The 25,070-nt window shown below is 46.1% G+C and overlaps 1 protein-coding gene across 1 annotated transcript in view; it reads left to right on the top strand.

Moving 5' to 3' along the window:
• Nucleotides 1-22,171, top strand: part of LOC127042864 (uncharacterized) — a 61,826-nt gene extending 39,655 nt beyond the window's left edge. The window contains exon 2 of the mRNA XM_050936349.1: nucleotides 21,351-22,171. Coding sequence (XP_050792306.1) covers nucleotides 21,351-22,078 — 728 coding nt within the window. The 3' untranslated portion in view covers nucleotides 22,079-22,171. The remainder of the gene's footprint in view (nucleotides 1-21,350) is intronic.
• The last annotated feature ends 2,899 nt before the right edge of the window (nucleotides 22,172-25,070 follow it).

The following is a 25,070-nucleotide window of genomic DNA, read 5'->3' as shown; positions in this document are numbered from 1 at the left end:
ACTTCTTCGTTGGAGTTTAGCTCTCCAAGATTTTGATTTTGAAATTCAGCACATCTCAGGAGCTTCTAACAAAGTAGCTGATGCACTCTCCCGAGAGAGTTTCCCAGAATCCAGTAGTTAAAAAGTGTTCTTAAAATGTAGAAGTCTGTTAGTTAAATACTTAGTGGTATATGTAACGGTGCATGTGTTGTATTAATCTGTTTAGTTTAAAGTTCTAGGAGGAAATCGCCGCCAGTGAGCTTCCCCACTGTCTGCAATTTGGGGGGCGTGTCATAAACAGATAGCTAAGGGTTAACGTCTCTTTCACCTGGAAAGAAGTAATCTGAAACACCTGACCAGAGGACCAATCAGGAAACAAGCCTTTTTCAAATCTGGGTGGAGGGAACTTTGTGTGGGAGTCCTTTGTTCCTTGGTCTTCTGCCTGTATGCTCTCTCGGCTATGAGAGGATTTCTGTTTCCTGCTTTCTAATCTTCTATTTCCAAGTTGTAAGTACCATATAGTAAGGCAGTAAGGTTTCTATTGTTTTCTTTTGTATTTACATGGATATAGTTGCTGGAGTGCTTTGAGTTGTATTCTGTTTGAATAAGGCTGTTTATTCATATTTCTTTTAAGCAATTGACCCGTATTTGTCACCTTAATACAGAGAGACCATTTTTATGTATTTTTCTTTCTTTTTATATAAAGCTTTCTTTTTAAGACCTGTTGGAGTTTTTCTTTAGTGGGGAACTCCAGGGAATTGAGTCTGTGCTCACCAGGGAATTGGTGGGAGGAGGAAGTCAGGGGGAAATCTGTGTGTGTTAGATTTACGAGCCTGACTTTGCATTCCCTCTGGGTGAGGGGGAAAGAGAGATTAACTCTCGGTACTTCTGTTTTCCAAGGCTGGGAACGGGGAGGGTGGAATCCCTCTGTTTAGATTCACGGAGCTTGCTTCTGTGTCTCTCTCCAGGAACACCTGGAGGGGAGAAGGGAAAAGGTTTATTTCTCTTTGTTGTGAGACTCAAGGGATTTGGGTCTTGGGGTCCCGCAGGGAAGGTTTTTGGGGGGACCAGAGTGCCCCAAAACACTCTAATTTTTTGGGTGGTGGCAACTTTACCAGGTCCAAGCTGGTAATTAAGCTTGGAGGTTTTCATGCTAACCCCCATATTTTGGACGCTAAGTTCCAAATCTGGGACTAGGTTTATGATAAGGTTGCACCCGGGGAATGTCACACTTGCCTTCACCTCTCTTAGAACATAGGGAGAACCGAACCAAGTTTGAGTGGTGCTGCAACTCTTTGCACCTCGTTGCCTCCCCCCACGTTTGCAGTCCTCCTGGCACCCAGGGGAACCAGGCATTCCCAGCCCTCAAGGAGAAGTGGAGTGGGCAGGGGTGGACTGGGAGCCATCAGTCCCCAGGAGAATGGGAAGATTGGATCCAGGCTTTTATCAGTTCCTGGGGAAGTAAAGACACAGAAGGAGGATGGGGTCTGGGACTCCCAGAACTAGCCTCTCCCCTGGTGGGGATGCTTCTCTTCAGCCTGACTGCCTCTCTGGGTATGAGCTCAGGTCTGAGTGTGGGGCAGGGAGATCACAGGGTAGGTGCAGGGCAATGTGAGTGGGCTTGGTGTGGAGCAAGAGGCAGGGAGTGTGCATGGAGCGGGGGGAGGGAAGCATGGGGTTAGGTATGGAGCAGCAAAGGAATGGGAGAAAGAGTGTGCATGTGCACACACAGTAGGGAGAGTGTGCGGCTGGGTGCAAAGGCAGCATGAGAGCACATAGAACTGGGTATGGGGGAGTGGCACAGGGAAAAGAGCTGGATGCAGCACCAAAGAGGGAGAATTCTTGGCACTCCTCCTTTTGAAAATTCTCATTGCACCCTGGATCCATCAGTTATTAAGAGAGAGAATCAAATACATACTGACTCTGCCTACAATGTTTCTCATAAATGCAGTTACCATGGCAATTCTGATTAATCCAATTTAGTTCCTGAAAGTTTCAACTTTCTACTTTCATTTAATTTTGCAGCGCTGGTTGTTACAGCTGTATTAGTACAGCTGTATAGGGCCAGCGCTGCAGAGTGGCCACACTTACAGCAACCAGCGCTGCAAGTGGTGTTAGATGTGGCCACACTGCAGCGCTGTTGAGTGGCTTCAAGGGGGGTTCGGGGAACGCGAGAGCAAACCGGGGAAGGAGACCAGCTTCGCCGCGGTTTACTCTCGCGTTCCCCGAACCCCCCTGCAAACCGCAGGGAAGGAGACCTGGTTGCTCGGGGTTCGGGGAACACGAGAGCAAACCGCAGGGAAGGAGACCTGCTTGCACGAGGCTTCGGGAAACGCGAGAGCAAACCGGGGAAGGAGACCAGCTTCGCCGCGGTTTGCTCTCGCGTTCCCTGAAACACCCTGCAAACCGCAGGGAAGGAGACCTGCTTGCTCGGGGGTTCGGGGCACGCGAGAGCAAACCGGGGAAGGAGACCAGCTTCGCCGCGGTTTGCTCTCGCGTTCCCCGAACCACCCTGCAAACCGCAGGGAAGGAGACCTGCTTGCTCGGGGGTTCGGGGAACGCGAGAGCAAACCGGGGAAGGAGACCTGCTTGATTACCAGAGAGGCTTCCTCAGGTATGCTGGGATACCTGCTTATTCCACGGAGGTCAAGAAAAGCGCTGGTAAGTGTCTACACTTGATTACCAGCGCTGGATCACCAGCGCTGGATCCTCTACACCAGAGACAAAACGGGAGTACGGCCAGCGCTGCAAACAGGGAGTTGCAGCGCTGGTGATGCCCTGCAGATGTGTACACCTCCTAAGTTGCAGCGCTGTAACCCCCTCACCAGCGCTGCAACTTTGTGATGTAGACAAGCCCACAAATGCAGTTACCATGGCAATTCTGATTAATCCAATTTAGTTCCTGAAAGTTTCAACTTTCTACTTTCATTTTACAGTTCAAACACTTTGTTTAAATTGTATAAATAGCATGCCATCTGGAAAAATAAAAACCATTTTTGTTCAGTTTTTACTGGCTTTAATTCATGAATGCATATTTGTTTGCACCTAGAGTAGTGACTCCTAAGTGCTCAGAACACATTACACACTACCTACTGCATAAGGCTCCAATCCTGCATTTTCCTTGCCTTAACAAGTGTCAAAGTTAGAATCAGGACTCACAATTTGTCAGACCACTCTGTTTTATTAACGCAGCGCTCCGCCAATAACACCCAGATAATGTTTTTGGCCATGCAAGACCCAAACAGTCTTATTTATACAGATAAAAGAGTGGGAATTAGACAAAGGGACAAAGAAAGCAAAACAGTAAAATTCACGTGGGGCACAGCATGCATATCTTACTTCCTTACTAACACTTATCTATCTAAGGCTAATACTTCACCAATTGCCCTTAAACGGTTCAATTGTTCTATGTTAATGTCTGTATTCGTGACACCTGGATTGCAGCATTCCAACAGTTTTGCTTAAAGGTACAGACAGCATTTCTTTAATCCTTTCTATTTTCACAATATAATTCATTCTTCTTTCACACAAGGAACAGAGGACTGGGGCCTATGTCTAATAAATATGCAAACACCAGGTTTTGTGCATTTCATTTAGATGTTTACTGAGTTTAGATATTTTCATAAGCTACCATAACAACCTTCCCCTTATTTTTAAATCACGTTTTCAGAATATTAGTGTATGAGGATTTGCATATTTTGTGTTTTAACTTCCTTTGTATGGATACTTTTGATTTGTTCTCCTGAGAAGTCAAGTTATCTTGGTTAATGAACTAGCAAGTTTGAATTAATGAACAAAGACATTGATATTTGCCATTATCCTTTCAAATTTTAGCCCTATATACCCAAACAGCCACTTTAGTAATCTAAGTCCCATTTAAGCCCCGTTGGCATTCACAAAACCCCTGCTGAGCTACTGCCTAACTCTGTAGGTGCCTAAACTCACTCAGTGAGTAAATTTTGAAATAAAAGTTCCTTCTGTGCCTATTTTTTCTGACTTTGGGCACATGCACTATGGCCTCACTCTAGGTGACCGGACTCCTAAGGCCCAGTTGTGATCCACAAACCAGGGAAGAATAGATGCTCCTTTGCCTATGTCACATTTGGGGCCCGATCTGGTAGATATGCTCAGAGGCCATCTCGCTCCACAGAAAACAGCTAGAGAAGGAGGGCATCTGTAGTGGGCCGGCGTGGCTCCCCTCCTCCCTGGAGAGGGTCAAGCCCCGCTGGAGGCCAGAGTGAGCAGAGCTACAGAGCTCTGAGCCCGCCCCTCAAGTGGTCAGGCAGCGACCCGGAACTATAAAAGCCGGCCCTCAGAGCTCAGTCAGGCCCCAACAGCCGGAGAGATCAGATGTACCTCAGGGAGCTTGAGACTGGGAGACTCCAGCGACCCAGGGGAGCTGCCCAGACTGGCTCCCCCACCCCTGCCACCCAGAGGAGCCGACGGGGCTTCCCCGCTCCTGCCACCCGGAGGAGCCGACGGGGCTTCCCCGCTCCTGCCACCCGGAGGAGCCGACGGGGCTTCCCTGCGCCTGCTGCTACCCGGAGGAGCCGCCAGCGCCACCCTGGCCTGACTATCCTGAGGAATTCCCGGACCTATCACCCAGCCCCAGTTGCGATGAGCCTATGCTCGTGGACCCTTCAGAGGCCGACTTTAGAACCCAGGTAGGTCCCAAGGGGGAGTACAGAAGCAACCCGGGGGCAGCCGACCCCAGTCAGGCTGCGGAGTTGCCGAAGCCTATGTCAGTGTGTTGCGGTCAGGATCCCCCATTGACTGGCCAGCGGAGTGACAGCCGCTGTTAGGGCCCTGGGCTGAGACGCAGTGGAGTGGGAGGGCCTGCGTCCCCACTGCCATCTCACTCTGGGGTGGCAGACCCCCCCCTCCTCCCTGGCCTGAGGAGGCCGATAACCGTTACTGTTGCTCAGCCCTGACCAAAGGCCTGAGCTTATTGAGTCAGCGTTTGTTACCCACCCTGACCTAGGGCTGGACCTTAGTCTATTACTGGTACTACTCAGTCCTGACCCAGGCCGGAGCTTACTGACTCTGTGTTGGCTGTCTGCCTTGGCATAGGGCCTGGCGCCTCGCAGCTGGTACGGCAGCTCTGCCGGAGGGCCTGAGCCCCTTGCCCACTGGACGGACAAGCCCCGCAAGGACTGCCGGGCTAGTTTCCCGGACCAACCGGAGTGGAGTGGGCTGGCGTGGCTCCCCTCCTCCCCGGAGATGGTCGAGCCCCGGCCACCCATGTTTACAGCATCCCTCATAACTTTTAGCCTAGCAAATAGAATACTCACCTGGCTGTAAGTGTCAGGCACTGCTTCCAATAATCAGGCCTAGTGGATGGAGCGTGGGTCACAGCTAGAGGTAGGTTTGGGCCTGGGCCAAGGGTGGTCCTGGAATTGAGGTCTAAGGACAGACCGGGGAAAGAATCGGTCAAAACTGTGTCTAAGCGAGGTGGTCAGAGTTCAAAGACAAGTCCAGTCTATACCGAAGCTGGAGGCCAGATATGTGTCAAAGGTTGAAACTGGACAGTCAGAGTCTGAGGGATTGGTGGGGGGAGAAGCACAGGGGCTCAGAAGGCAAGGCTGGAGTGGGTTGCCAAGGAGGTTGGAGCAAGGCTAGTGTATGGCAAGGACAATACTGGCATAAAAGAAAAGAGAGGCAAAACTGAGGCTGAGGCAGGGGCAAACTGTGAATCTCTCGAGTCTGATGCAGTGCAAGGCAGCAGAAGATTGCCTGGCTGGATAGCACTGTTGCTCAGGCTGATCTTCAACTCTGCTGGGGTTGTGGAAATAGCTGACCCAAGCTCTGCTCAGTGATAGGCTGCTGCTGCATGCCTGAGGGCTGACTTACTACAGCAGCTGAGTGAACAACCTTGGTTTGGCTGTGAGTTTGCTTCATAGTAGGGGAACCCAGTTCAAGCCTCCCCCCAGACCCCCAGCTGTCTGATGGGGAGAAAAGGATTTCAGCAGGGGTCTCCCACCCCTCAAGGAAGTGCGCTAACCACTGAGCTATGGACTATTTTGATGTGGGGCTTCTTCAATCTCTCCTGTTGAAGCTATTCTACTTTGTATAAATAATTAGAGTAGGGGGACTCGACTCTGGGTTTCCTACATCCTGAGTGAGTACCTTGCCCAGAGTCAGTCTGACACTTTCTCTGGCCCAATGCCTGTTTAAATATTTGTTCGCAGCGGTACAGCTTCAATGAATAGAAGTTGAAACTAGACAAATTCAACTTGAAAATAAATTGCAAAATTTTGAGAGTGAAGGCAATTAACAAAGAGAAAGTGATGAGGAATCCATTGTAATTCTTTAAATCAAGATGGGCTGTTGTGACAAACTAGGAAATATCTATTACACTGGTTTACAATTTTTGAGAAGTCGTCTGCTTCAGAGATAAAATGTGATATTTATAATGTATTTTGATGTGCTGAATTCAAATATGAAAATTAAAACAACTGATTGGCTACTGTTTCTAAGATATTTAAGTTTTTACATTTTATGTCTATGTATATTGTGTAGATAGTACAGTTTTAATCATAAATTGTAAACCTAGGTCTTTTCATGTGTTTATGGTTGCTTTACATGATAATATTTCACCTGTCCTGTTTATGTAACACTTTAAAAATCAGCAAAAGGGTTATAGAAATAAAATTTATTATGAAATAAAAGGCAAAAAGCTATTATGTACATAGTTTAGTCCTATTCAGTGTCTATTCGGCGCTTCTTGGCTTGTCTCTTGTATTCATTAAATGGAGCATTTCTTGTCACTGTCCAGCAATAGTCTGCAAGCATTGATGGGCTCCATTTACCCTGATAGCCTGCCAGGAGATTCCACTGCTGTAGTCTGGAGCCCAACAGCTCTGCCTTACTCTTGGGTAGTTCCAAATCCCTGACAAGGTCATTCAGTTCACCTTGTGTTAGGAGGTGTGGTTCAGAGGAGGAGGATGGGAGAAAATGTGGGTCCTGCGACATTGATGGTTCAGGACCAGAAGTTTCATCCTCTTCCTCTTCCTCGTCTGACTCAAGTGAGAATGATTCTGGTGCATCAGGAACCGGCAGTCCTTCTCCGTGGGGTACTGGGCGTATAGCTGATGGAATGTTTGGATAATGCACAGTCCACTTTTTCTTCTTTGACACACCTTTCCCAGCTGGAGGCACCATGCAGAAGTAACAATTGCTGGTATGATCTGTTGGCTCTCTCCAAATCATTGGCACTGCAAAAGGCATAGATTTCCTTTTCCTGGTCAACCACTGGCAAAGATTTTTTGCACAAGTGTTGCAGCATATGTGTGGGGCCCACCTCTTGTCCTGATCTCCAATTTTGCAGCGAAAATAAAGGTGATAGGCTCTCTTAACCATAGTGGTTAGATTGCACTTTTGTGATGCAAAAGTCACTTCACCACAAACATAGCAGAAGTTATCTGCACTGTTCACACAAGTACGAGGCATCTCTGCTCACTTTGGCTAAACAGAAATGTGTCCCTTTGCAAAATCAAACACTGACAAATAAGAGAGCACGACACTGTATGATTTCTAGAGCTGATATAGGGCAATTTGTTCAGCAGAGTGATGTAAGCTTCGTTATGATTGCATCATCCATGACTTCTAGGAATAACATGATGCAATTCATATCATGTATGACGCAATACCAGCTTCAGATTGCATCATTCATTGTTTTGCCTAAAAAGCAAGTACTGTCCAAACCCAGTCATAGATTTATTCATAGATCCAGTCAAAGATGTATTTTAGTCATTTCTGGTTTAAATTGAGATCCCTTCCCTTTATAACTCACTTATCCTCCACCATTCCCAAGTCAAGGGTTGTATATACTGACCCAATAGCATATCTTGAAAACTAGAGCCAATCAACAATTTTAAGCATCATTTTCGTTCTCAGTGACCCAGAATTAGTAGAGTTGGACTACATTTATTTCAGAAGCATTTTGGCTGTAGAGCAGTGTTATTTTTAATGACTATTGTGCATCTCTCTTTGTGTTTGTTTCTGAAGGGCTACTTGCTATCCAGGTACATCAAAAGAGATTCTTACAGGAACCATGCAAGAAAGGTAAAACAAGCAAGAAAGGTAAAACAATGACACACATAAAAGTCCTTGAGGAAACAATGGGGAAATTATTTATTGGGAATACACCTACCTGGACTAGTCAGATTGAGACTGGTTTATTCTTCCCAAGGCTAAGTCTAGGACCAAAAGGAGGATACCTAATATTAGATAACCTCTGGCCTAGAAAATGGTGGGGGCTAAGTGAACAGCCAAAGGCTCTCTAGGGAGACACAGAGAAAGAGGGGTGCAGAAATTACAGTGGGGAAGTTTGCATCTCTTAGCCCAGTTTCCTTTATCTCTGGATTATCTGAAATGTATGAAAGCTTACAAGGAAAGGTTAACGGTTAAGTAAAATGGAATATGCATGTAGACATTTATTTTTTTTTACCCCTCACTCTATGTGCTGTGTGTTCACCTTTGGAAGAACAAATAATACTTTCATTTGAAAGTGAAAGGGCTTACAAGTGCCAAATCAAGTTGAGCCTGTTGCATTAATACTGTTGGAAAAAATGGACAAGCTGATGTTCAGAGACCAAGTCCCAGAGTGGTTGAATCTTGTGGTTTCACCCAGATTGAAGTGCAAGAAGCCAGGCATGTCACCTAGGGGAGGTACTTGCGAAGAACCACAGGAGTTGAAAGTGTAGTTTACACTATAACCATAACAGATGTGTTTCTAAAAGATGTGCTCTCACTCAACCAGAAGTTATAGGCTTAATACAGAATTTTTGGGTGAAATTCAAATAGCCTGTGTTATATAGGTGATCGGACTTGATTAACTTGTCAGACTAACCTGATCTCTCTTTTTTGATAAGATTACAAATTTGGTTGATAAATGTAAGATACTTAGACTTATAACTTGGTACCACATGATATTTTGATTAAAAAAAACTAGAATGATATAAAATTAACATGGTGCATATTAAATGAATTAAAAACTGGCTCACTGATAGGTCTCAATGTAACTGTAAACAGGAATTTGTTATCAAGCAGGTCTGTTTCTAGTGGGATCATGCAGGGATCAGTTCTTAACCCTATGCTATTTAACATTTTACTCCTGGGGGCATTCTATATTAAAAAATGTAAAATTCTGCAAATTTTATTAGTCAAATTTACACTTAATCATACCAGTTTCAATTATTTTGGTAATTTATTTCAAAATACCTGTCAGCAAGTATGTCTATAGCAGATACACACACAAAAATCCCTCAGAAGTAGAGTTAAAGAAACCCCTTTGACAACCCAGTTCCTATTTCTCTGCATCCTTCCCAACTCCCCCACAGAGCCCAGCCAAGATGCCCTCAGCCAATACACACAAACTCCCTTCCTCCAGAGCCCAGTCATGCCCCACCCAGCCCAGATACCTGCACCCTCTCCCCCCTGAGCCTACCTCTGGCCCCCACAGCTGCCTGCTCCTCCCCTCCCCTCCCCCCGCCCAGATGCCCACTTCCCCCCCTCAGGGATCCAGAGAGAGAAACAGCCTGATGCTTGGTCCCAGGCTTGCATGGAGTTTCCTGCGCATCCCTGTCCCCTTCCCTCAGGGCATGCTGGGAACTGCAGCTGCCAGGGATACTCTAGCTCCCTCCCCTCCTTCCCCCAGTAGTGTCTTCCATGTGCGATCTGGACTCTGCTGGGTCCAGCAGCCCCTAGTGGTGGCCAGCAGCAGTGCAGCCCATTTGTGTCAGGGGGTGGGGGGGGGAAGGAAATTGTGTACATGTTAATTTCTGCAAAATTCTGCATTGCACAGAATTCCCCCCCGGAGTAAAATTTTTATCAGTGACCAGGAAGAAGAGGTTACTCACCCTGTGCAATAACTGAGATTATTCAACATGGTTGTCCCTGTCAGTGCTCCACTTTACATAAGAACATCGCAGATTTTTAGTAGCAGTACCTGGTTGGGCTGCACATGTGCTGTCCCCATCTCATGCTGCCTATGGTGGTTACAAAGCAACGTGCAACCAACCCTCTCCACATCCATCAGTTCCTTCTCTACTGCAGAGTCTCTAGCATGAAAAATCCAAAGTAGAAGGGAGGAAGGAAAGTACTGGAGCACCCATAGGGACAAGCATCTCGAAGAACCTCAGTTACTGCACAGGGTGAATAACCTTCGCTTCTTCTTCAAGGTCTGTCCCAGAGGGTGTTCCACTTTTGGTGACACTAGAGCAGTGCCCCTCAGTGGAAAGGAAGGGCTCTGGAGTTGCAGTCATGGCAGATGATAAAACCACAAGTCCCAATATAGTGTCTGATGTTAAGTGCTGCTCTATGGTATCGTGCAGTGTGAATGTATAGGAGGAGATCCAGGTTGCTGCTCTGCAAATGTACACAATGGGCACATTACTGAGGAAAGCTATTAGTGTAGAAAAAGCTCTGGTGGAGTGTGTGGGGGTCCCTGGTGAGGCTTGTGTCTGTTGATGATGATAGCAAAAGTCAGTGCAGTCAGACATCCATTTTGACAGCCTTTGTTTGGATATTGCATCTCCCTTAGATCATTCCATGATGGAAAGAAATAACTCTGACCTTTTGAAAGACTTTGTCCTTTCAATGTAAAGGCTAGCGGCCTTCAGACATCCAGGGTACGAAGCGTTGCTGCTTGTTTGTTCCCAAGAGGTTTTCGGAAGAATGATGGTAGATGGATGGGTGGATTCAAATGAAATGACAAAACTATTTTTAGATAGGAACTTGGGGTGCGGTCATAGGGTAACTTTATTTTTGAAAAATATTGTATATGGGAGATGTGCCAGGAGGGCCCCCAGTTCTCCCACTCATCAGACAGATAGCGAGAAGTGAGTAAGATGCTAGTGGTTCAAAAAGGGGCCCTGTAAGGCATCACAGCACCAAATTGAGGTCTCATGGGGGAATTGGGGCTTGTATTTCAGGCTAGAGGTTGTGAAGATTCTTGAGAAAATGTTTGGTGGCAGGGTAGGCAAAGATTCAGAACTCGTCCACTTTGTAGTGGAATGCTATGATTGCCACGGGGCATACTCTAATTGAGCTAATGGAGAGACCTGATTTCTTGAGTTCCAATATGTAATCCAATACCATTGGTAGAGGAGAGGTAGTTGCCATTGTTTGCTATTATAACACCATGTATGAAATCTCTTCCATTTGTGAAGGTAGGTATACTGCGTAGTGGACCTTCCTGTGTTTAAAAGAATGTGTCTTACTTCCTCTGCACAGGTCATTTCACTGTCTCAGAACCCTGGAGTAGCCATACCTTCAGGTGGAGTCTTGCTAGGTTTGGGTGGTAGACCTGGCCTGCATCCTGAGACAGGAGATGAGGTACAAGTGGAAGTGTGTGTGGCGGGCTCATGGCCATCTTCAGGAGGTAAGGAAACCATGTTTGTCTGGGCCATGTGAGAGCTATCAAGATGACTCTGGAGTTGTTGGTCCTTATCTTTTGTATGATCCTGGCTAGGAGAGGGGTGGAGGAAAAGCGTACAGAGGATGCGTATCCCATTTGTGGAGAAAGGCATTGCCAAGATAACGGAGTCTGAGGCCCACTCTGGAGCAGAAGTATGGGCACTTGGCATTCTGGTTTGTTGCAACGAGGTCTATAGTTGGAACCCCCAGCATCTGAATACATTCTGCAGTACCGTGGTTTCATTTCCCACTCATGGTCTTGGGAAAAGGTTCTGCTCAGTCCATCTGCTGTGATGTTTTGGCATCCTGGTTGATAGGAGGCTAGGATTTCGATGTTATGGCACAAGTACTATTTCCATAGTCGCATTGCTTCTGTGCATAGGGAGCATGACCATGCCTCTCCTTTCTCTTTCTCCTATGTATATATATATAAAACATGCAAGTGATGTTGTCTGTCAGCACCTTTATGGTCTTGTCCCTAATCATGGGTAGGAAGTGTGAGCGTGCACTGCAGACTGTCCACATCTCCAGTAGGTTTATGTGTAATGTTGCTGCTGATGGGGACCAGCAACCTTGGATAGTGTGGTTGCACAGGTGTGCCCCCCAGCCTAGCAGAGAGGTGTCCATTGTGAGTATCGACAGGGGGATCTGTGCAAAGGGAACTCCTAAACAGACATTGTATGGTTGAGTCCACCAATGTAGAGAGTTCTTTACTTTGGTTGGAATCATAAGATGCTTGTTTATACTTTGTGTAGAATATATACTGCCCTGAGCCAGCCTTGCAGGCATTGCATATGTAGTCTATTGTGCTAGATGACAAATGTCACTGCTGACATATGGATTAATAGTTGGAGGCAGGGCCTGGCCAATGTCTGTAGGTTGGCTTGGATTTAAGCAACTTAATTGCTCTGAGTGGTAAATCTGTGCTGGGTCAGAGAGGTTGTAGCCTTCAGAGAGTCGAGACAGGCCCTAATGAATTCCAGTCTCTGCACAGGTTTGAACGTTTATTTTTGTTGGTTTACCTGTAGACCCAGCTGTGTGAGGAGAGGTACTATTCTAGGGCCTCTTCTTGAATCAAGGCTTGGAGTAGGCAATTGTCCAAGAGGAATATTATGACCCCTTGTCTGCAGAGGTGAGCTGCTGCTACTGCAAGGAATTTCAAGAATAAATGTGGCACTGTTGACAAGCCAAAAGGAAGTACTTTGTATGAGCGTTCCCTCTAATTTTTTCCATACATGTGCAGAATGAATTTTGTTATGTGCACTATGTCAAGGTAATGTGTGGATGTGTGCCACTAGTGGAAACCAAAAACCTAGATATGATGTATATATTTTTAAAAAGTTACCATAGCGATAATTACTCCAGCCATTTTAAGCATTTTAGAACTCACTACTCAAAAGAATTAAATGTAAGTGTAAGAGAAATAAAAATTATGAAATGCATAAACCAGTCAAAACACTAAAAACACTTTGAAAGAAGTATCAAGAAGCAACAGCAACAATAAGTATGTGTTGGGAGATGAGTGTGAAAGACAGAGTGTTTTTGTGTGTGTGTCTGTGAGAGAGATGTATGCTTTTAAGTATGCTAAGCCCACTTTAAGTACATTGCCCTTTTATGGAGATCAGCAAGTTCAGACAGCAGCAGCTGCCGGCAAGCTCCCTTCATCCTGAGCCTTGTCACGTTCTCCCCACATCCCCCTGATCTGTGGTGATGGGGTATGGGGTGAGGGGAGGGGGACACCCTGTCATCAGCACCTCTCTCCCCTTCCCCTCCACTCTGCACAGCAGGGAGGCGGCTCCTGGGAGCAGCTCCAAGGCTTCAGCGCTAGGAAGTGCGCATCCCTGCATATTGATGGCAGTAGAATGGACTCTGTTCAGGCAACACCATTTCAGATCCAGGGTGAAACCATTATCTTCCTTGAGAATGGGCAAAGCATACCAACATCTCAGCATGCCCATGGGTTTCCACGTCCAGCAGACACCTGAGGATACCATTGCAGAGATCCTAGAGATGTGGCCAGGATCAACTCCTCCCTACTGGCACCATTGCAGAAGATCAATGTTTTGAACACCTTGCTAATCCCCCATCTCATTTGTCCTGAGGGGATCTGCCGTGGTGAAGGTACCTGTTAACAAGGCAGACAACACCATCAGACAGCTAGTGAAGAAGTGGATGTTTCTTCCCCAGAGAGCCAGCAATTAACAGGTGTACACCTTGCACAGACAGGGCAGCACCAACATCCCTCATATGGGTGATCTCTGCAACGTCGCGGTGATCATTCACACTTTCTGCCTTCTGACATGCCCAGATGCCCTGGTGAGGAACATCACAGAAAGTGCTATGCAGGATGTCATCAAGAATAGAATCGCAAGGATCTCATCCAATCAAATGTCGCCATCTACCTGAGTGGCTCCCTGGAAGGTGAATTTGGAAAAGACGGGGGAGACTTTGCTTCACTCTGGACTTGTGCCCGCAATGCTATGCGATGACGAAAAGCGTATCGGCTGCCGCTGGACGTGGGGTGAGGAACGCTGGGAGTCCTGGTGCCACGGTTGAAGAACACGGACCATACAATCATCACTCCAAGAGCCAGAACCATGCTGAAGAGGACCCTGAAGGATGCCATCCGCTGCCAGTATGTGGAAAACCTGAAGTGGAAGCCGGACCAGGGCAAGGTGTTCGAGGTGACGTGCAAGTGGAATGCCAGCAACCACTTCTTCCCTGGGGGCAACTTCACCCAATTTGCCAACTGGAGGTTCATCCACAGTCCTGTGATGCAGTCACTCTGAAGGAAGGAGGAGACCTCTGTTGCTGGGGGAGCACACAGGAACCCTGCAGGACACTGTAGACAAGGCCTCCTGAAGGACTGAGTAACTTTTCAACTTTGCTCTTGTGGTATGGGTATCAACTGTTGCTGTGGGAAGGCAGGCAGTGTGGTGTGGAGACTGCCCCCTGGTCTATCTGTTCCCCTCACCACCACCGCTGCCCCCTCCATCACCCCTACTTACACTCTGCCTCCATTCCTCGCACATAGACTCAACTGCTTGCCTCACCTCTGATACCAGTCAGCTCTGTGTTCTTGGGGAACCAGGGTGCAGTATCCAGCCTGACTCATGAAAGACACCTCCCCAATCCCCAGCCTCTGCTTAAACCAAAACCCATCAGAGGAAAAAAACTTTCAAAGAGCAGTGAAGGGTGTTGGGAGACACACCTAGACCCCTCCTGACAAGGGTGACAAGATTAAGACATCTCTATTAGCATACAAAATGGAGAGCAGAGACAACTTCCCTAGCCTCATCTGCATGAGAGATGGGACAGGGAGACATCTCAATTTGCATACAGAATGGAGAACAGAGAGCCACACTGAACTCTGGGACCAGAAAAAGCATGGAAGCACTGCATCATGGGAATTTCTGCTCCAGATGCTAATGAACCTACGCCTGCACACACCCAGCTCAGCAATTATTAGACCAATTCTAGAAATGAATCCTTGATTGATATCCAAAATACTGAAGCAGCCTAGTTGCATTGTGAGCAAACTGGAAGAAAACACCACCCATAGCCAGGAGTGATCAGCTCCTATTGTCTAGCCCAGGGCCGACTCCAGGCACCAGCGCACCAAGTAGGTACCTGGGGCGGCCAACGGAAAGAGGCGGCACATCTCGGAGGGAAGGACCTGCCACCAAATTACCGCTGAAGAATGAAGCAGCGGTGGTAAAGCTGCTGCCGAAGAGGTGCCAATTGCGGCTCTTCCCCCACCCAACTGCTTGGGGTGGCAAAAACACTGGTGCCGGCCCTGGTCTAGCCTAAAGAAAATCCTTGAGTCATCAAGTCCCTTGAACCATTGTATTTTGTCTACAAAAATCCCTACTCACCCTCCAGTCAGTGTTCTGATGCTTAGATCCAAACTATGTATTAGTTCCACTGGGACTCCATATTCTCCTGATTGATCATGCTGAGGACTCTGCCTGTCTCCTGCCCTCAGGACCCTGAGCTACCACCATCACCTGGGAACCCCAACCAGTTCAAGCTTCAAGGATGGGTGAGATCCCCTTTACTTTCTCTCTCTCTCTCTGTTTTTCTTTCTACCTTAGGTATTAACCTTTAATAATGTAATTGTTATGTTGGTTTAGCCCTCCTTGTGTAGTTATCACTATTATTCAATAAATAACTGTTATGGTTAAGTTGGTTGTTTCTGTCTCTTGCTGAACTTTACTCTTTTTGTGTTTTTAACTTCCCCCATTCACTCTGCAGCAACACTTCTCAGCTTGACAGTGCTGATTGACCCGGTCCGCTCAGACTTGCTCTGTTAAGTGTGTGTGTGTGTGTGTGTGTGTGTGTGTTCGGTCCTCTGGTTCTGGGGGAACCCAGCCCTGGGGAACTTTGGTCCTGCAGGATAGCTCCATTGGGAAGGGACTTGCAGAAAAAAGAAGTAGAGCTCCATATGAAGACACAAGCAGTACATTGATAGAATTTACAGAACACCCCACTCCCGCCCCCGAAGAGTAACCCGAATAAATTAGCATACCCCAAAGTAACAGGCAAATCTGGTAACACCTCTTTCTAACATCTGGGACTATTGCAGCAGCCACCACTGACTGAATTTTGCAGGTGCATGTGCCCCCCCTCCCCTGCTGCTTCTGGCTCATGGACTTTCACACCTTCTGCCTTGTCCACCAGCCTCCTTGCAGCAGGTTGCCCCCTTCCTGCCCATCCCTTGGTACCCCTTGCCCTGGCCCTCCTAGCTGCTTCTGTTTGTTTGCCTGCCCCGCCCCAGTCCTTGGATGATTGTTAGATTGCCTGCCCTGCCCTCAGCCCTTGCAGCTAGTCCCTTTGGTTTGCCTGTCCTGGCCCTGCTCTGTTTCCAGCCTGTTCCTTTTCCCCTTCGCCTCCAGTGCCTGCCCCCCGCCCATTAGCCCCTTACTTCATGCACCCAAGCCCCTCCCCACAAAGCACTTGAGCCCCTTTCCCTTTTTTAGAGTAGCAGCCATGTTAGTCTGTATCAGCAAAAAGAACAGGGGCACTTGTGGCACCTTAGAGACTAACACATTCATTTGAGCTTTTTTCTCCTTTTTGTTGAACTCACTCGGAATGTGGCTGCACAAGCAGCTGCCCAGGGACATGATTTCACCCTGCAGCCCAGCCCAACCACCGCCCCTGAGTAGTCCTTGGAGCCCCTCCTCACCCCAGTTTCGTGCCCTCAAGTCTGAGTGGTCTGCACAGCTCCAGCCCAGCTTGGCTTTAGCCCCATGGTCCATTGGAAGGAGTCTGGTGGTCTGGATTTGACCTGCAGTCTACCTATTAATCACCCCTGAACTGGTAATTATTTTGGAGAAGGTCTGTGATGTGTTATATACAGCAGGTCAGACTACATTATCAGACTTCTGGCCTTAGAATCTATGAATCTAGCAATATCATTTTGGTTACAGCTAGTTTGGAACAGGCAAACTGTGTGAACCCGTTTTTATTTTTAATTATTATTATTAGTAGTAACTAACTTTTCTTCTCCTACCCTGTTAGCTTCCTTTCTTCCTGGTCACTCACCAAATTGTGTCCTCTCAAAACTTTCCCTGTGCTTTCTTTTTTCTCCATAATAATACATTATGAATGCTAATTACTGCAATCATAAATGAACACAAGCCATTTCCAGAACATGGTCGTAACCACTATATTTAACAGGATATATTCCTCAACATGCTAAATGTGTAGTGGGGAGGGGTGTAAAAACATCTTCAATACATAGATGTGTGGTGCCAATCAGCATAGCAACAGGGTGCTATGCTAGTTCTTAGTATACAATATGCACTGTTCTTAAATATGGATAGCACAATATAGAGACTACATTATACTCCCTGTAAAATAATGCACCCACATGGAATACATGACTACAGCTACTCAAAGAAGAAATACTTATTTCCCTTCGTCTAGTATGGAACATAAATCTAAAATTTGGCAACATAAACCAAGTGATAAAATACCTTATTGTCCAGAGTAAGGATTCCAATAACCTACAGTATTTACTGTACCTGCTCACTCTTTATAGACATTTTCCTGTCTTTCTACTGCCATAAGATAGCTTGCTCTTTAAGCTTCCATGCACTGAAAACAAGACCCAGCTGCCGTAATTGGGATACTTAGGAATCAGCTGTCATATTTTAAGCATTGTCCACTCTACAATAGCTAATTATGGTTGTGATGGGTTCCCCCCCGCAGGGGTGCCACATGGAACTGGGGTACCACTGAGCCCTCTGATCCACCAGCCTGAGCTCCCTCTCACACTGTGCTGCTGTGACAAATTACAAAGCCCTCCAAGCTTGCATTTTCACCAGCCTTCACACAGGTAGGGAGACACCCAGTTGCAATCACAAGCCTCCCAGCCTAGGACCCCAGAGCAGTACAGTCCTGCCCTGGTCATATGTAGCCAGTATATGTGTTGAACACTTGATCCAACTCTCCCTCAATGTGAAGAGGGCTGTGCACTCTTGTAACTGAGCTGAGATTTTCCCCAGACACTTTAGTCAAACACATACTGGTTTGGATTAAAACAAAATACATTTATTAACTACAAAAGGATAGATTTTAAGTGATTATAAGTGATAGCTAACAGATCAAAGCAGATTGCCTAGTAAATAAACAAAACTGCAAACTGAGTTTAACATACCAGATAGGTAGGATATGAATTAGCAAATTCTCACTCTGAATGATAAACAGGCTGGCAGATTCTTAAGGCACAAGCTGCCTTGGCTTTGCAGCTTGAGTTTCTCAGGTTTTCATACACAGGCTAGCAATCCCTTAGCCTGAGACCATCACTTCCGCCCCTTTCAGTCTTTATTTCTCAGGTGTTTCCAGGCGTGTTGTTGTAGGGAGAGCGAGGTCCCATCATGATGTCATTTCCCCCTTTTATATCTTCTTCCCACTTGCTGGAAAGCTCTTTTGCTGTGATCTGTGTGGTCAAACAGTTCCCATTGTCTAGTGCTATCTCAGAGGTTTCTATTATACACAGTTCCTGGGGTAATCTTTGTGCTTGTGTTCATTTGCTCAATAAGCCATTAACATTGTTTGGCCTTTTTACCATTGTATGTGAAAGGCTTCTTATGGGTGTTTTCAACCTCACAACATGTTTCAGTAACACATACATAGCCAAACTTCATAAATTCACATATGACGATAGCACATACAATCCAACAAGACATTAATGTCTAGCAGATCAAGACTAGTTTCTAGGAGTGTTTGGCCCTAATGTGGACCATATTTTTCTCCTTCATTTCCACTCAGTTTCTTTCCCCCATCCTGCAAAGTTTCTACAACTGCTTATTGTGTTTTAATCTGCCAACTAGCACAAGCTAACTAACATAATTGTAAAGTGTCATGTAGACACTACAGAGGAACCCCCCCCACACACACACACACTACTTTTTAGGAAAGAAATATTGATAATGCCGTTGACTGCCCAAGAGCAAGTTATTTCCTTTTATAAAAAACTCAATGCATGGTGTACTACTCTTCATAAATGCAGCTGTATATCTAACTCCTCATACTCAGCAAAAGCCAACAAAATATACCTCAATGAATCACCCTTCCCACTGATGGGGTCCCAGATCCTGGGCTCAAGCCTAAGCCTGAACATCTACACTGCAATTTACACACCCTGTAGCCCAAGTCCTCTGAGCCTGAGTCAGCTGACATGGCCCAGTCATGAGTGTTTAATTGCAGTGTAGACATATTCATAGTGTAAATGAGAAGCAGATTGCAGGTGTCATTAAAACTTGTGAGAAACACCACAGTTAGCATTCGGGACAGCTAAGCCTGGGTTCCCCCAACTTCTTGCTGGCTAATTCTATACACATGTAGTCTTTTATGCAGGGTCACCAGCTGTCACACTGCCTGTCTTTAGGGCAAATTGTATCTGCAGGGCTGTCTGGGGTGCAGGTGAAGGGCAGCCAGGACAGCTGCAGCAGCACAGGAGCCAGCAAACAGAGCTGTAAACAGGGGAGTTTCAGTGGGAGTTCTGTTGGAGGAGCAGGTTTTTGTAGTTTGTGGATTGTATTGTGTAGTGTGTAGTGTGTAGTTTGTAGTTTGTGGATTGTATTGTGTGTGTGTGTGTGTGTGTGTGTGTGTGTGTGTGTGTGTGTGTGTGTGTGTGTGTGGAGGCTGCTAGGGGCAGTGTGCTGGGAGAGCAGCGGAGCCCTGATTAGGGGGCGGGGCTTACCTGATTAGGGGTCCTATATAAGGAGCCAGCCAGTCAGGCAGCAGCACAGGAGCCAGCAAACAGAGCTGTAAACAGGGGAGTTTCAGTGGGAGTTTCCAGGGGGAGGTTACAGGGGAGACTAAGATAGAGGAACCGACAAGCAAGTCAACGGATAGGGTGGTGGTCTGGTGCCTGCTGGGGTCTTGTGCTGTGTTGACTACCAGGCGGCAGGTGGGAAGGCCATGACTGATACAGAGTCAGCAGTGAAAGACACAATGAGGATGACTGGATGTGGAAGCTGCGGCATGTACATGATCCTGGAGGGGGCACCTGAAAAGAGCTTTGTCTGCATGAAGTGCCGCCTGATAGAGCTGATGGAAGAGAAGATCCGAGGACTGGAGATGCAGGTGCAAACGCTGGTTGAGTTCAGAAGGGGGTTTGAGCAGACGATGGAGCACAGACACGAGGGGGCTGAAGGGATAAGCTCAGATGTGCAGATGGAAGCAGGACCAAAGAATTCAGAGGAGAGACTGCTGGGGGAGGAAAGTGCACGGTGGAAGCATGTGACTAAGAGAACCAGGCAGAGGAAAAAACGGGCCAGTGAAGAAGAAATAGAACTCAGGAACAGGTTTGCAGAGTTGGAAAATGAAGAAGGGGCACAGCAGGTGGTCGCTGAAGGAAAGAGGGCAAGGAAAAAGAGAAGAGCTGATAGTCCTGCAAGAGGAGGGGAGGAGTCAATGGAGGCAACACCAAATATGAGCCCCAGGAGGATTTCAAGGGGGAATAGGAAATCAAGAGGACTTGCAGCTGGTGGGTGCGGGAGATAGACCAGAGAAGCACACTGTCACCAGGAAAAGGCAGGTCTACGTGATTGGAGACTCCTTACTGAGAAGAATAGACAGGCCTGTGACTAGAGCTAATCGGGAGAACAGAAGGGTGTGCTGTATGCTGGGTGCTAAGATACAGGATGTGGACCTGAGGCTGAAAAGGATACTAGCGGGAGCGGGGAAGAATCCATTGACTGTCCTTCATGTGGGAACGAATGATATGGCTAGATACTCTCTGGAATGTATCAAGGGAGACTATGCCAGACTGGGGAAGATGCTTAAGGAAATCGAGGCTCAGGTGATCTTCAGTGGGATTCTGCCAGTTCCTAGAGAAGGGCTACAAAGGTGTGACAAGATTATGGTGATCAACAGATGGCTCAGGCAGTGGTGCTGTAAGGAGGGCTTTGGGATGTACGGCCATTGGGAAGCATTTACGGACAGAAGACTGTTCTCTCGGGATGGACTTCACCTGAGCAAGGAGGGAAATAGACTTCTAGGACGGAGGCTCGCCGACCTGATTAAGAGAGCTTTAAACTAGAAATTTGGGGGAGATGGTTGGGAGATGTTCGAGAGATCTCCACGCCGGAATTTAACCTTCAGAGGGAAGTAAACAAAGTAAGAGGGGATACAGCCATGGACAGAAGAATTGGCATAAGGAGGAAGGGTAGTGTAGATAACAGACTAATAGGTGATGTTGGTGGTAGAATGTCCGTGCCTAACAGGGTACAGAATGTGAGTGAAGCCAAATGACAAAAATTAAGATGTCTGTACACTAACGCGAGGATCCTAGGGAACAAAATGGAGGAACTAGAGCTACTGGTGCAGGAAGTGAAACCAGATATTATAGGGATAACAAACGTGGTGGAATAGTAGTCATGACTGGAGTACAGGTATTGAAGGCTATGTGCTGTTTAGGAAAGATAGAAATAAAGGCAAAGGTGGTGGAGTAGCATTGTACATCAATGAGAAGGTTAACTGTAAAGAAATAAGAAGTGATGGAATGGACAAGACAGTCTGGGCAAAAATCACACTGGGAAAGAAAGCTACTAGAGCCTCCCCTGAGATAGTGCTTGGGGTGTGCTACAGACCGCTGGGATCTGATTTGGATATGGATAGAGACCTCTTTAATGTTTTTAAGGAAGTAAACACTAATGGGAAATGTGTGATCATGGGAGACTTTAACTTCCCAGATATAGACTGGAGTACAATTGCTAGCAAGAATAGTAGGGATCAGATTTTTCTGGATGTGATAGCTGATGGATTCCTTCACCAAGTAGTTGAAGAACCGACAAGAGGGGATGCCATTTTAGATTTGGTTTTGGTGAGCAGTGAGGAACTCATAGAAGAAATGGTTGTAGGGGACAACCTTGGTTCGAGTGATCATGAGATAATTCAGTTCAAACTAGATGGAAGGATAAACAAAAATAGATCTGGGACTAGGGTTTTTGACTTCAAAAGGGCTAACTTTAAAGAATTAAGGAAATTAGTTAGGGAAGTGGATTGGACTGAAGAACTTGTGGATCTAAATGCAGAAGAGGCCTGGAATTACTTTAAGTCGCAGCTGCAGAAACTATCGGAAGCCTGCATCCCAAGAAAGGGGAAAAAAAAACATAGGCAGGAGTTGCAGAACAAGCTGGATGAGCAAGCATCTCAGAGAGGTGATTAAGAAAAAGCAGAAAGCCTACAAGGAGTGGAAGAAGGGTGGGATTAGCAAGGAAAGCTATTTTAGCGAGGTCAGAACATGTAGGGATAAAGTGAGAAAGGCTAAAAGCCAAGTAGAGTTGAACCTTGCAAAGGGAATTAAAACCAATAGTAAAAGGTTCTATAGCCATATAAATAAGAAAAAAACAAAGACAGAAGAAGTGGGACCGCTACACACTGAGGATGGAAAGGAGGTTAAGGATAACCAAGGCATGGCCCAATATCTAAATAAGTACTTTGCCTCAGTCTTTAATAAGGCTAATGGGGAGCTTAGGGGTAATGGAAGGATGACAAACGGGAATGAGGATATGGAGGTGGATATTACCATATCTGAGGTAGAAGCCATACTTGAACAGCTTAATGGGACAAAATCAGAGGGCCCGGACCATCTTCATCCGAGAATATTAAAGGAACTGGCGCATGAAATTGCAAGCCCGTTAGCGAGAATTTTTAATGAATCAGTAAACTCAGGGGTTGTACCGTACGACTGGAGAATTGCTAACGTAGTTCCTATCTTTAAGAAAGGGAGAAAGAGTGATCTGAGTAACTATAGGCCTGTTAGTTTGACATCTGTAGTATGTAAGGTCTTGGAAAAAATTTTGAAGGAGAAAGTAGTTAAGGACATTGAGGTCAATGGTAATTGGGACAAAGTACAACATGGTTTTACTAAAGGTAGATCGTGCCAAACCAACCTGATCTCCTTCTTTGAGAAGGTGACAGACTATTTAGACAAAGGAAATGCGGTAGACCTAATTTACCTAGATTTCAGTAAGGCATTTGACACGGTTCCACAAGCGGAATTATTAGTCAAATTGGAAAAGATGGGGATCAATATGAGAATTGAAAGGTGGATAAGGAACTGGTTAAAGGGGAGACTACAACGGGTCATACTGAAGGGTGAACTGTCAGGCTGGAAGGAGGTTACTAGTGGAGTTCCTCAAGGATCGGTTCTGGGTCCAATCTTATTTAACCTTTTTATTACCGACCTTGGCACAAAAAGCAGGAATGTGCTAATAAAGTTCGCAGATGACACGGAGCTGGGGGGTATTGCTGACACAGAGAAGGACCAGGATATCGTACAGGAAGATCTGGAAGACCTTGTAAACTGGAGTAATAGTAATAGGATGAAATTTAACAGTGAAAAGTGCAAGGTCATGCACTTAGGGATTAATAATAAGAACTTTAGATATAGATTGGGGACGCATCAGTTGGAAGCAACAGAGGAGGAGAAGGACCTTGGGGTATTGGTAGATCACAGGATGACTATGAGCCACCAATATGATATGGCCATTAAAAAAGCTAATGCGGTTTTAGGATGCATTAGGTGAGGTATTTCCAGCAAAGATAAGGAGGTGTTAGTACCGTTATATAAGGCGCGGTTGAGACCCCACCTGGAATACTGTGTGCAGTTCTGGTCTCCCCTGTTTAAGAAGGATGAATTCAAACTGGAACAGGTTCAGAGACGGGCTACTAGGATGATCCGAGGAATGGAAAACCTGTCATATGAAAGGAGACTCAAAGAGCTTGGCTTGTTTAGTCTAGCCAAAAGAAGGCTGAGGGGGGATATGCTTGCTCTTTATAAATATATCAGAGGGATTAATATTAGGGAGGGAGAGGAATTATTTAAACTTAGTACCAATGTAGACACAAGAACCAATGGGTATAAACTGGACACTAGGAAGTTTTGACTTGAAATTAGATGAAGGTTTCTAACCATTAGAGGAGTGAAGTTCTGGAACAGCCTTCAAAGGGGAGTAGTGGGGGCAAAAGACATATCTGGCTATAAGATTAAGCTTGATAAATTTATGGAAGGGATGGTATGAAGGGAGAGCCTAATTTTGGCAATTGATCTTTGATTATTGCCAGATAAGTATGCCCAGTGGTTGGTGATGGGATGTTGGATGGGATTGGATCTGAGTTACTGCAGAGAATTCTTTCCTGAGTGCTGGCTGGTGAGTCTTGCCCACATGCTCAGGGTTTAGCTGATCGCCATATTTGGGGTCGGGAGGGAATTTTCCTCCAGGGCAGATTGGCAGAGGCCCTGGAGGTTTTTCGCCTTCCCCTGCAGTGTGGGGCATGGGTCACTTGCTGGTGGATTCTCTGCAGCTTGAGGTCTTCAGACCACAATTTGAAGACTTCAATAACTCAGGCAGTGGTTAGGGGTTTGTTATAGAAGTGGATGGGTAGGGTTCTGTGGCCTGCTTTGTGCAGGGGGTCGGACTAGATGATCACATTGGTCCCTTCTGACCCTAGAATCTATGAATCTATGTTAGCAAGTGCTAGAGCAGTTACAGAGCAGGAACTGCCTCATTGGTATTTATACTGGTGCAATTACTATGGTTCAATTTTCTAGTACAGATGCAGGCCAAAAGAACTCTAATTCTACCCTGATTTGGTGTAGGTTATAAATTCTCTGTGGAAGTACCAAAAAGACAATTGGGAGAACCTTCATACAGCTGTGTTCCTCCATTCTTACTAAGCTATTGGCTATCACATTTACTGCTCTGGTGAATATTAGGCATTGTATACCCTGAAGAAAAAAGTGGTAAGAATAAGACTAGGAAGTTGATTCTCAGGCAGAGAGGCATAAAATGTGTAAGCAAACACCTCTTTATTGAGAGAAATGAGGAAGATGTAAATGGCAGGAGCATGGATCTGAAAATCTAGACCACAGTTATTACACAGATCCACAAAATTCAAAGGGCAGACAAATATATAAATACCACAGACCTAAGGAGTAGTGTGTGTGGACTTTCTGTAAAGAGTGGTAATATCCAAAATTTGAGGAATATGAACACGACTCAGACATGACACTTAGCATGTCTGCTTGTCTTATTTTACCAACATTAATTTACTAATCTTGAACATTCACTTGAGCTGGGTAAGCATTATCCTCCGCACTTTACAGCTGGGGACACTAAGGAAGAGAGAGTATGTGACTTCCTTAAAATCAAAGG

This window comes from Gopherus flavomarginatus, chromosome 1 (assembly GCF_025201925.1).
Source record: "Gopherus flavomarginatus isolate rGopFla2 chromosome 1, rGopFla2.mat.asm, whole genome shotgun sequence".
NCBI lineage: Eukaryota > Metazoa > Chordata > Testudines > Testudinidae > Gopherus > Gopherus flavomarginatus.
This window is presented reverse-complemented; position numbering and strand designations above follow the sequence as displayed.